General features: G+C 37.9%; 1 protein-coding gene across 2 annotated transcripts in view; it reads right to left on the bottom strand.

The window, feature by feature from the left end:
- The window catches only part of prkcab (protein kinase C, alpha, b), a 247,903-nt gene that overhangs the window by 56,536 nt on the left and 177,375 nt on the right, over window positions 1–13,992 (bottom strand). Inside the window, exons 6-9 of one of the 2 annotated variants that reach the window (XM_079815861.1) lie at window positions 7,505–7,661; window positions 7,278–7,412; window positions 5,130–5,223; window positions 3,712–3,741 (exon numbers count right to left, since the gene is read on the bottom strand). In XM_079815861.1, the coding sequence (XP_079671987.1) occupies window positions 3,712–3,741; window positions 5,130–5,223; window positions 7,278–7,412; window positions 7,505–7,661 (416 nt within the window). The remainder of the gene's footprint in view (window positions 1–3,711; window positions 3,742–5,129; window positions 5,224–7,277; window positions 7,413–7,504; window positions 7,662–13,992) is intronic. The other variant, XM_079815862.1, reaches the window with a different exon arrangement.

Here is a 13,992-nt window from a genome sequence, read left to right as displayed (position 1 = left end):
GATTAGGGAATGTAGAATATGATCATGCAGAATAAGGCATTAATATGCGCTCTATAAGTACTAATGACTAGTTAATAGTGAGAATTTGTCCCCAAACTAAAGTGTTACAGTACCTTTCACTTCTATGTATTTCTATGTAAAGAATTAAAGCAGATATACTTCTTTTTTTACATACATGTTGTTCTGTGAAACTAAATTATCACAACGTTCATATTTGCAGCATCCAAGGTTGGACAATTTATGTGGTCAATAGTATGTGTAAATTATGGTTGCACTTTATTTGAAGGTGTCATTGTTACACTGTAATTATATATTTAAGTACTCAGTAATATTAATTAACTACTTACTATAGAGTTAGGGTTCGGGTGAGGGTTAGTTGCATGTAATGATGCATAATTTATTGTTATTACTATGGTAAGTGGTAAGTACATGTAATATATGTAACAATAACACTGTAAAATAAAGTGCTACCTAAATTATAATAGTATGCATACTATTAATATACAATTTTCAATAGTATGTGGAAAATTACAGATATAATTACAGTGTAATAACACGTATGTACACCATACATAAATACGCAATACATGTTTTAGCTACGCACACAATAGTTAACCTTATTTTGTAAAGTCTGTACATATATATTGCACTTTCAATATTTCTTGACTATACGTATATTGTCCAATAACAATAATGCATTATTGTGAATCTGTGCTCTCATGCATTTAAGGATTGAACATTGACATTTCAATAGCATGTTTCTCTTTGAGAAATAGTAAACGTTCAAACACAGAAGAGTTATCATGTGCTGCCCCCTATTGGAGATTTCTTGTAAGTGAGCTCTATCTCTGCATGCAAGCCCACACACTAGTAGAGCACTTCAGGACGTCAGCAGTGAAACAAGAACAGACTCGTTCAGTGAGTTACTCTGCGGCGTGATCTAGTGTGTCATTCGTTCAGGATGCACATGAAACATGCTCAGGAAACCTTCTATAATCTATAGAAGGCCAAAGCAGATCACAAACAGCCAAAAGATCAGCACCTGTCCTTTAGCTCCTGTGCTCTGCCTATTTACTAACAACTGCAGTGCTTATGGCTTCACAAATTAAATAAATAATGTGTGTGTGTGTGTGTGTGTGTGTGTGTGTGTGTGTGTGTGTGTGTGTGTGTGTGTGTGTGTGTGTGTGTATGTGTATATGTGAGAGAGTGTGAAGGGGCCTGTGATTATTTGATAGATTTACCTATTATTTGATACGTTTAGCTTTTTTGTTATGTGTAATATAATGGAAAGTAACTTGTAAAATACAAGATTAATTTTACATTGAAATATCATCCAATTGGCATATCTCGTTCACCACTGTTGCCATATAATGGGTATATAATAGGGGTGTTGTGGTACATGTATTCGTCCTGAACCGCCACGGTACGGCGCATATAGTCAGACGACGAATACAGTCAGTCACAGGCGATCCACAGTACAATCCAGAAGGGGGCACGTGCAGTAATACAACACTGTAACCACGAGGCAGGGTTAAATCCCAGTTGAGCAGATGGGGCATGTTGTCACACTGAGTTACAATGAGCCCTTATTAGGACTATGCTATTATAGTCTATACTTTTATGAATTCTATTGAAAAACCATGAGAAAAATGTGAATAATGACTGAGAATCAATGTTCAGAAATGCTTGATTATTATTATTTTTTGAACTATGCTGTATAGCTGTTGTCTGGCTATCACCAGGCTATCACCACTACTGCACAAGAGGCATTATAAACGAGCATACATTAAATGACTCTGTACGCAATTGGATAGTCCTTCAACCAATCAGACCACAAGATGCGTGATCAACAGGCATCGCCCCATCGCTTCTCTATCCGTCATCGGGTTGTGCCCAGCTCTCCCCTACTCCAAATGTAGCAAAACGGCAGCTCCAGTAGTATATCCACTGATATACTGCCAAGTATTTTCTAGCAGTTGAGCGCACATCAGTTGTACACGTTATTGCGGTGCATTGTGGGATTGAATGAGTGCACTCGATAATGTCTACTATTGTTTCGGACACCACTACAAATGGCTGTCCCCTCAAAAAGTGCCCTATTTAAGGGTATAGGGGGTGAATTCAGACACAGCCCAAGAGTTCAAATGGCATGCAAGAGCTTGCTAGTACACGCTGAGTTTCCATTCATTTTTGTGACACGCTCCACTAACTTCACGGAAAGGAAACCGGGACGGCAGAAAGAGGCATCCTGTTTGTTTTCTATATTTTACGAAAGCACAAAGTTTTGTTTTTATTGTGAGTGTCACAAATAAAAACAGACACTTTACAGTTTCGAATGATGTCTGAATGACCCAGCCTGGTCTCATTGCGAAAATGTACCTCTGGCAACGTTTTTGCAAACCCAAAAATACGTACCAATATGTAGCTACATATCACTGCAGTTTCAAAGTGATATGTCCACTGGGTGCCGCCAAAAGCTTCGTTTTTTTCCCGGAACAGATGAGCGTCAATCTGACGTTTTGTGACATTGTTTTTTAACGTACACCTACACTAAACCCTAAACCTAACCGATAGTGTTAACAAAAGCAAATGTGACAAAAATACAATAGTAACCATGTCTTGTTAGCTTGTGTGAATTCATCTTTGAGCTCTTTTATCATGACTTGTCTTTCACGGGATTCGTACCTGAGCTTTCATTATTACAAGTACAAATCTGTACCAGCTGCGCTACTGAGCAAACTTATTATATAAAAAAAGCCGAGCATATGGAGCAGATTAAGTGACGCAAACTCCAAAATGTATTCATTTACATGGAAAAAAAAAAACGATAAAAAGTGCTTGCTGTTTTACTGCCTCTAGTGTTCATTTCACTTTGAAACTGCAGAGATATGTACTTATTGGTACGTATTTTGGCGGTTTGCAAAAACGTTGCCAGAGGTACATTTTCACAATGAGACCAGGTTGCAGCGACCATATATGATGGAGCATTTTAAGTCGTTTCCGCTGTTATAATGAGACAACATGATTTGGCATTGTGCCGATTTGTGTCGTGGAAGTCTCACTAAAGTCCAGTGATGAAATATGCTTGTCCTGGAAATGGGAAGCCGCAGGTGCCGCTTCACTTGAGAGATGCTTTCAGTTTTGTAGCTGATTGTGACCAAATAACATTTGTTTGTTTTTTATCAGCCCTTCAAAAAATAGTAGGCTGTAATAGGCTGTACTGCACCAACAAGAGGACTAAATGCCGCTAGGTGGAGCAAACTGTAATTTTCACTACTGTCAGTTCAAAATAAATGAAAAGAAACCTAGAACTGGGGATTTGTTGCTTTTTTTGTACCGAACTTGTATCGAACCGTAACCGCAAAACCAAAGTACGTACCGAACCGTGAATTCTGTGTACCGTCACACCCCTACTATATCAGTTAAATTAGAGCTTAAATAATAAATTGCTGATCTTTACCATTCCTTCACAGTTTTGAAATTGAGGTCTGATATCAGGGATGTTGATTTGAATAATAAAGAAAGAGAGCAAGAGAGTGCGTGTGAATAGTGTAAGTGAAGGTGAATAGAAACCTGAAAGAAGTTGGATTGCATCTTTGTTAGTAAATCTGATTTCTTTGTTGCAGCCTGAGCCACACAAATAATCAGAGAGAGTGACTTGTGATATTCTACGATGGACAGATAGAGACAGATGAGAGGCGAGCAGGCTACCTTCAGCAGGTGGAAATTGAACTGACAGGCCTATAAGAGGGGAAAAACTGGCACGTTAGTCGGCTAACTGAGGACTGAGAAGACAGAGCAGATCTTTTCTCTTCAGAAAGGCAGGAGACAAACGTCACTAAACAGGGAGAGAGGATCAGTCAAACCAACACAGTCACAAACTAATCACTTACTCTCAGACAAATGACACAAGTATTGACAAAAGAAGATGGCATACAGAAAGAAGTTTTACCAGATTGTCCAGATTTGGGTGATATTTCACATGATTTCTGCTCGTTTATGCTAAAGCAGTATTTGAAACAAAAGGATGTCTGATTTCTACAGTAATACCAAGTCCTTGCTTTGTCAAAACAGATCCACAATTTTGTGTAATGCACATGATGCATCAGCAAGAGGAGATTTGCACTTGTGCTTGGATGCTTGTCACATCATTTTTCAATTTAGCCTTACAAATATAGGGCCCTGTTATACCGATCTGAGCGCATGGTCTGAAGCTCATGGCGCAGATGCACTTAGGGCATGTCCGAATCCACTTTTGCTAGTTTAACGACAGAAAAAACGATCAGCGGTCCAGACATATGATCCAAAAGGGTTGTCCATTAATGAGTCATGGGTGTGTTTTGGGCGTTACGTGCAATAAACCAATCAGAGTCTCATCTCCCATTCCCTTTAAAAGCCAGTTGTGCTCGCACCATGGCGGATTCACTATTTACATGGAGGAAAGACTGAACGCTTCTCCAGAGAGGAATCCTTTTATTTTTAATATTTAAAAATGTTTGTGCGCCGCTGCACGTCCCTGTGTGTGTAATAATCAGAGTGTACGCACGCTGTGCATCGACTAAAGGGAAATCATCCAAACTGTTTTGTTTGTTGTAGATCCATTGCAAGTTTGCTGCAAATATAGATTTTGCATAGGTAGTCCAAAACATGCCAAAAAGAAAATAAATGTAATATTTGGTCAGACCGCATGACAGACAACACAATGTTTTTATACAGACAGACATGACACACAGACAAAGGGACAGACAAAAATAAATGCAATCGGCTGTTAACCTTGATACCCAGAGAGAGAAAGAGGTGAAACACAAAGACTGTTGGAGGGGAAAAAACTAAACAAAAACAATTTGAGAAGTTTCCAGAAAGAGAGACACAGACACACAGAGCCAAACACTCGTATAATAAGTAAACATTTGACAAAAAGATCTGGCATCCCTCAGCATCCCACCAACCAGCATAGAAACTTTGGAGACCCTACCCAAGGCTTTGGTCTTTGAGAGTCACGATCTAGGCTAAACCGTATTCGTGTGTCCACGGGTTCACGTCAGCAGACAAACTGGGATGCAGCACTGCTGTTATTTGTCTTGAATGAGAGTGTTTGAAGAGCTGAGGAGAGACACACTGACTCTCACCTCAAACTTGTGCCGCAGCTCCAGGTTAATGTCACTCTCCTCCGGGATGGGCACGTTGTAGTACTCACCCTCCTCCTGGTTTAACATCTTATACCTGTCAGACACCACAGAATGTCACATACATCTGAAACATCAAAGAAATACCCATATATTACAGTCCAAACAAAAGCGTGGTACAGTAATAGTAGCGTGCTTTTTTAGTCGTCACCTTTATTTGAAATAGCTAGTAGTATAGCTAGGCAATCAATGATGAAAACTTCATCAAATATGAGACAAGTTTAAATTGTACTCTAGTGTTGCTATTCAGCTCAAGTCAGTTCAGTGTTGATTCATTATTCATTATGTAACATCAGTTAATTATGAAACTAAGTCGAATCAGTCATCAGTCAAATTTGGTTCTCATCCAAACGTTAAATTGATAATATTACTGAATAATTCTTTATACTTGCTTTGATGTGTATTGCTTACATTCATGCAAAAATACAGCCGTTATAAGCTTTTCATTGAAAAACAGTGGTCTGTCCTCGATGCTTGAGGTTTAGACCTTTAGAATGATATATAGTTTGTCAAGATTAAAGATGTTTTTTTACGTTAAATCTATTAACAAACATTACACTCGTGCTAAAAATAGCGCGTCAACCCGGGCACGTCCTCATGCAGCTTAAGGAGTTAAGTGTCTTTTAAACCCAAACTAAGCAAGTCAGAGGTGACAGTGGTAAGGTGACAGATATTGAGAAAAAAACCTATTTAATAAAGAGCATCAGGCATAATATTATGAGCACTGACAGGTGAAGTGAATAACACTGATTATCTCTTCATCACGGCACCTGTTAGTGGGTGGGATATATTAGGCAGCAAGTGAACATTTTGTTCTCAAAGTTGATGTGTTAGAAGCAGGAAAAATGGGTAAGTGTAAGGATTTGAGCGAGTTTGACAAGGGCCAAATTGTGATGGCTAAACAACTGGGTCAGAGCATCTCCAAAACTGCAGTTCTTGTCGGGTGTTCCCGGTCTGCAGTGGTCAGTATCTGAAGAGTGGTTAACCAGCGACAGGGTCATGGGCGGCCAAGGCTCATTGATGCACGTGGGGAGCGAAGGCTGGCCCGTGTGGTCCGATCAAACAGACGAGCTACTGTAGCTCAAACTGCTCAAGAAGTTAATGCTGGTTCTGATAGAAAGGTGTCAGAATACAAAGTGCATCTCAGTTTGTTGCGACCAACACAATATTAGGTCATAATGTTATGCCTGATCTATGTATATGCGTTTTTTTACAGCATAAAGGTAAATAAAACTCTGCAAGGCATAAACCAAACCAATAGGGATTAAAATGCTTGAGTGCAGTCCCTGAATGACTGAATAACTGAACATTGTCATCTGTTGTTTTCTGGCTTTAGTAACAGAGACCGAACTTCCTGTTGTCATAAACATGACATCATAGAGCTGAGGCAGCAGATCTGGTGTGTGTGTGTGTGTGTGTGTGTGTGTGAGTGCGTGTGTGTGTGTGTGTGTGTGTCTCCAACCCAATCTCAAGGCAATTCGTATGTATTTTACAAGGTGGCAAATTCGTATGAATTCGTATGAATGACCTCCCCCTAATCCCGCCCCTAAACCTACCCATCACTGGGGTTTAGACAAATCGTACAAATTTGTACATGTGTGTGTGTGTGAGAGAGAGAGTGAGTGTGTGTGAGTGTGTCTTTCTCTCACATACACTTGTTTGTTGTGAAGGGTTTCGCAGAGGAACCTCATGATGGCAAAAATATATTTTCTTACTTACAAATACCCAAACATTCTTAAGCAACATGACAATCATATTAAGTCTTGTTTTCTGAAAAAACATCAGAATTAAGCGATTTTATTCTTAAAAAATGTAGAAATACTGTATATCTGTCAGTGGGGTTAGAAAAATTGAAGACACAGGAAACAGGAAATGATGTGGAGATTTAGTGGTGTGTGGCTAAATGGCAACTCTTCCTCTGTAAACATGGGACATTTATTTGCAGTCCAAGCCAAGATTATTTTTCTTGTGCCACTGACAAATGTTTTAAGCATAAACACTTACTTTTGGTAGATCTTTCATAAAACAAAAGTAGTTTGGGTCGAGAATGTGTAGTTTGTTGTGTTTACGGTGTCGGTGTGTTTGACTCACCAGCCGCTCACAGGAGCTTTGATGAGCTCAGACACACCAAAGGACATGGAGCCCATGAAGTCATTACGAGTGGTTCTGTCCCAATCCCACACTTCAACGGACAAGCGCCGCTCCTTATCCGACACCTTTAACTTACTGCACACAAACACAAAGACACATTAACCTGAGAAAACACATCTACAGAGTGTGTGTGTGTGTGTTTGTGTGTTTACTGCTGACAGACTCACAAGACGAAGGACTCGTTCCAGGTGGGGTTGAGCGAGGAGCGGATGGTCCGGGTCTTCTGTTTGGTCTCATTCTTGGGGTCTGGGATGAGTTTGAGCTTCACATACGGGTCCGACAGCCCATTGGGGTCCATGGGAATCAGATTTCTGGCCTCACCCACTGATTAATAAGAAAGAAATCAAAGTTTGAACTGGAATAACTCTTTCAATACTGAAGACATCAATGTGTTGACATAAAACATAATAATAGTATTTATTGAGATAGTTAGCAGACTATCATCACTCAATGGCTGGTTGTCTAATTGGTGTCCGCAAAATAACATAGGGTTCGTAGACAATTGGACATTTTTTGGGGGCAGACCTGACCTGTTGAAGAAGGATGGCATCCATCCCTCCTGGGGTGGTTCCGCTCTTCTCTCTAGTAATTTGGCACATAGTCTTAGAGCTAAACCTTGACTCACTAGGGCCCAGGTCAGGAAGCAGACGAACTGGCTAAACCGACCGTCTGCTAGCTGTCTCACTTCACTGGAGTCAGATAAATCCCAGCACATAGACTGTGTCTGTTCCCCGAATTAGTAAATACAAAAAAACATCAAAACCATTCAACAGTAAACATTTAATTGATGTCCAACAAATAAACAACAGATATAATACAGATGAACAATTGATAAAGCTTGGGTTGCTGAATTTTTGATCCCTTTCCCCAAAAGCGCTTATTGTTAATGATATTATTACAGATAATAATCTAGATGTGCTGTGTTTGACAGAAACCTGGCTAAAACCTGACGACTACATTACCTTAAATGAGTCCACCCCCCAAGATTATTGTTATAAACACGAGCCGCGTCTGAAAGGTAAAGGGGGAGGGGTTGCTGTAATTTATAATAATATCTTCAGTATTACTCAGAAGTCTAGTTTCAAATATAATTCCTTCAAAGTTTTGGTGCTTTATGTAAAGTTATGTAGTATACATGATAAAACCTGTTTAACATTTGTGTTAGCAACTGTATACAGGCCACCAGGGCATAATACAGACTTTATCAAAGAATTTGCTAATTTTCTATCAGAGTTAGTACTGGCCGTAGATAAAGTACTAATTGTTGGTGATTTTAATATCCATGTAGACAACGGAAAAGACGTATTGGGATTAGCATTTAAAGACATTCTAAACTCTATTGGAGTTAGGCAACACGTGTCAGGAGCCACTCATCGCCATAATCATACTTTAGACCTAATATTGTCACATGGAATAAATGTTGATACCGTTGAAATTCTGCAGCAGATCCGTGACATCTTAGATCATTACCTAGTCAACTTGAGCTGCTGCGTTTTGGACCAGCTGGAGTTTATTTATTAAGCGAGCAGGGCAACCACCCAGTAGAGCATTACAATAATCTAACCTTGAGGTCATGAACGCATGAACTAACTGTTCAGCATTTTGCATTGAGAGCATGTGCCGTAATTTAGATATATTTTTAAGATGGTAGAATGCAGTTTTACAGATGCTAGAAACGTGGCTTTCAAACGAAAGATTGGTATCAAAGAGCACACCCAGGTTCCTCACTGACGACGAGGACTTGACAGAGCAGCCATCAAGTGTTAGACAGTATTCTAGGTTACTACTTGTTGAGCTTTTTTGTCCAATAATTAAAAATTCAGTTTTTTCTATGCTATTTCCTGATAATTGCAGTGTCAGTCAAACCTTGCGGGCGGGCCTGTGAAGTGTGATGTCACACTGCAGAGAATCTGAGAACAGCTTGTTCTGAAACACTGCTTATGATTTTTGGGGATTAAAAAAAAAATACTGGGCGGATTTTTATCGTTATAGGGTGGTTGTTTACACACACTGTCAACACACATTTATGTTCAAACATCATGTAAAAGTGGGTTTTGCATAATAGGTGCCCTTTAAGCTAGTCCCAGACTAAAATGCATGTTTGAGCTGTTTTAACTGAAAGCATATCTTAAAATATGTCAGTGCCATTGTTTTGTCTCAAGATTCGTACCAGTTATTTTTTTTTTCTAAGGCATGTTTATAAAAACTACTTAAATTTCCTAATTGAACTAAGGCCTAATCCTAGCGTAAATTTGAGCCCTGTCTGTGAAACCAGGCCATAATGTCTGAAGGGGACCATCAAAATAAAGCGTAACTCTATAGTATTTTGTGCTATGGTATTTTGGTGATAACTATGGTTACACATACACTGATAAAGTAAATGTCAGCCTTCAGTTAAATTTTGGAAAAGTGTGTGCAGGTTTTGAGGAACATGTGGACACAAGAAGAGCTGGATATTCCTGGATATATTTTGGATATGTCCAAATTTATCCACAGATGGACATATTTTGTGTTTTATGATGAGTGTCCATAGAATTTTCGATAAAATTTGTATAATTCTATATGATTTATAAGCTTGTTTCCTCAATTTAGGACCCAACAATGACACGAGTCCCCATGAGTCTGTGTTCATTCAGCCCCCACCGGGATTGAAAAAACATGAACACTCTCACACACACTCAAACACACACACATAGGGTTTATTTTTATGTCAGGTCATGCTTTTAATCAAAGCACGACAGATAAAACGTTTGATACAGAAAAACATGACACACAGACAAAGGGACAGATAAAAAAATTAAAAACACAGCAAGTTTTTTTTTGCTAAATGATTCAACTGGCACTATCGAAATAAATACATAAATACATAAATAAAATAAATAAATAAATCAAACAAAAAATTACAAACCTCTTTAAAAATGGATACACTGCACTGATATTAACGGCCAAAAGGGGGAGACATGTCTCTTTCAGTCTTTCTCACAGAAACAGGCAAGCAACTTAAACAGAGTTGAGTTTTTTAAAATCTCTGAGTGTGTTCAAATCATTGCTCGAATCTCTTCAGAAACTACAATGCTAAGAAAACTCATAGCTCAGGTCTGACAGTGAAAGTGATAGTGTCCATTAATTTGACTCTTCACATCGCCTACACTTGGTATCTGACAAAGAGATGTCAACCAGAATCAAGGCTTTTTCAGCGGCTGTTGCTTAGATACAACATCTATGAGGAGCGCCACGCTCACCCGTTTGCTTTCTCTTGCTCTTCTGAGGGAATTTTTTTGTTTTTGATGGAATAAGATCCAGTGCTTATGATTTCAGCTCAATCTCTCTTCTTGACAAACTTGTAATTTGGAAATTACATACCAAAAGTTATCCAGAAAAAACAGCCTGATTATGAAAACAGCACAATTAATAAAGCATACAAAACAACTGCATTTAATGTATTAAACTGTGTTTTATACTGTAGGGTTAATGATTTGAACAAGCCCTGCAATCTCACTGTTTGACATGAATGATTCTTCAAATGCTTGTTGAGGAGATGTGTACTGTTACTTTACTAAGCAAACAATCTTAGGATTTTCATCCGACAGACAAGAAAACCATCTAGCAAACATCTGACAATGTTGAAGCAACCACTGTACCAACACACACAAAAAACACTAGCAATCACTAGGGTTGGGTATAATTTATTACTCATTGTTAATGACTAACGTTATAGCTAACGTTAACTAATGGGATCTTTTTGTAAAAGTGTTACCGAGTTATTTTTTTGGCAACAGCTATTTACATTAAGTAAAAACAGCATATTTTTTAATGATAGCTGCTATTTGCACTAAGTTTAAATAGCAATATATTCTTTTTGCACTATGTAAAAACAACAGTATTTTCTTCGCAATAAGTGTAAATAGTAGTTAGATGCTATTTATACTTGGGAGCAAATATTATTAGCACCTCAGTGATGTTGTACATTACACTAACGGCGTGATTTCGGACCAGTTAATCAAAATGAAGACTTTGAAATGAAGATATTGTCAATCCAGCCCTAGCAACCACGTACATGTATCAACACTGTATAAAATGACATGATCAATAAGTAATGACAACATATGTTTTTAAATTACTTCAACTCATCCAAATAAGTTTTAAACACATTTTTTTTAGTTATACGAGATTCAACTCACAGAAATTACTTGCACAGCCAAGTTGATTGTACTTCAAAAAATTCAAAAACATTTTTTTTTACAGTGAACCACCAACAACACCCTACATTGCGGCGGCACATTTTGCACAAACCTAGCGATGAGGTCATTTACAGCTTCATAAATATTTCCTCTTACAGTTATTCATCTAGCGAGTATTATTGAGGTCTGGTGATTGGTGTTTTGCATCAGAATGTTTGGATGAAAGATGCAGCTGATAAAACTTTCAGAGATTTCCTCATAATTATGTTACAATCAATGTTTTACCACGTTGGCCACATCATAAACTTCAGTAAATCATATCTTACTGATCTTGATGGGTGGGCAGCATGAATTCCTGATGTAATCTTCAAAGGCTATTTTTACATGTGGTTTTCCATGGACGTTCAAATCGCACAAATAGCCTGAGAAATTCAGATGTGCTGTTACATAACGGCCAAATGTCCAGTGCACTGCATCCTGGGTAATCTGATAATGCAGTCAAATGAGCTTCTTCCCATTGTTTATCCACAAAACACGAAGGGTCAGCCAAGATTCCTCCGTCTGACTTCAGCCCAGAATAAACAAACTCGCATACAATAACAACAATAAATCTCAATCAAAACACTCAATCACATTTATATACTCTGTCCATTGGGAGTCTGTGTTAGATCCTTAACATGGGAGGAATTTCCTCTGAAAGCTTCAGTATGGGCACTTTTCTTGGTCTGTAATGTATAATAAATTACCCATATACAACATGACACTGAAGACACTTTTAATGCCAACAATACTATGCATTTCCATAACTTTATCCTCCAGTTTCATCTAATGCCTGGCAGCAAGAACAAAATGAGTCACAGATAAAACCACACAAAAGTATGAAGTGAATCCCAACTGGCAGCCAAATATCACCCACAGTCATCACTTTAAATAATAACCAAAACATTTCCATCCTCCGTGTGGAGTGACACGCACATCTTTGGGCAGTGACGACTCTTAACCGTTATACAGTTTCCAGAATCCAGAGAGGCCGACGCCGATGAGACTGAGCCGCACCTCAGGCAGGGCCCACAACAACACTTGAGCCCTCCGTTACAAATGGGATCCATGAGGGAAGTGCTGATAGCGACCACCAACGCGTTTAGCTGAAGCCATCGCCTCGGGGAGGTTATATAATAAAACCCTCAAAGAAGACAAAGACTCCAGAAGTTCAGGCCTACAGAGAGCGTTCAGAACCTGTCTCAAACTGCCAACTTTGAAATTCAGACCAGAAGAAAGGAAAAATGTTAAACACGTAAGGTCTATGACAAATATACTCCTGTTACTTATTTATGCTTTCAAATTATATATTATAAAGAGTTCAGCCTGTACTGTATTAGAAAGGTTTTAACTGCATTTTAACCAGTTTTTTTGTATCATCTCTATGTCCATGTGATTCCTGTTCCTTCACAGCTTGACTAGCGCCACCAATGCCCTGGATTTGGGGTCCCCACACTTTTTGGTCAATTAATTTTCATGACTTTACATGATCTTTCCAAAAAATTTAGCTACTGAATCATTCAGACCTATTGTGTACTTTTTTAACAGTTCAATCAACAGAACTTAATCAAACACTGTAAAAAAAAAATCAGGTCTCCAATTGAAAATTTTCTAGTGACTGATCACATCTAAATTTTTTAGTTGGCCAAATTTAATTTCTGTTAATTAAATTGCATAAATTCACAGAAATTAAATTTGGCCAACTGAAAAATTTATATGTGATCGGTCACTAGAAAATTTTCAATTGGAGACCAGAATTTTTTTTACAGTGAAGGAACAATTCAGATTCAACAGCTTTCGCCAGTGCAAACCCTTTTTGGCCTTTAAAAAACTATACTGTCAGGATTTACTAAATGTCAATGTCAATGTCAGCTTTATTTGTATAGCACTTTTCAAACAACACATGTTGACCAATGTGCTTTAGAACATCTAGGTATTTATAAAAATTCAGTAGATCATGTGCAAAACTTTCCACTCCCATCTGCGCTTTTATGGGATTGTGCTCTCACGCTGATTTGCCCTGTTTAGTAAATCAAAAAAGTAAAAAAATTGTATAGCAGTATTTAGTCAAGAAAATTATTTTCAAAAGTTTGTGGTCAGTAAGAATTTGTAATGTTTTTAAACATTTAAACATTGTGAAATATTATTTGTTTTCTATTTGAATAATTAAAAAAAATTCCTGTGATGACAAAGCTGAATGTTGAAAATGTAATTCTGCTTAATATTTTTTTGTGGAAACCATGATACATTTCATGATTCTTGGATGAATAGAAAGTCTAAAAAAAGAACAAATAGAAAATAGAAATGCTTTATTGTAACATTTTAAATGTCTTATTCGTCAATTTAAGGTGTCCTTTCTGAATAAACGTATTAATTCAATTAATTGTATTAGTATTTTACTTAAATTATTAATAAAAAATAAAATAAAACTACTG

The sequence above is a fragment of the Gobio gobio genome (assembly GCF_949357685.1).
Source record: "Gobio gobio genome assembly, chromosome: 1".
Taxonomy (NCBI): Eukaryota; Metazoa; Chordata; class Actinopteri; order Cypriniformes; family Gobionidae; genus Gobio; species Gobio gobio.
The sequence above is the reverse complement of the archived record's forward strand: the minus strand, read 5'-3'. Positions and strand labels throughout refer to the sequence as shown.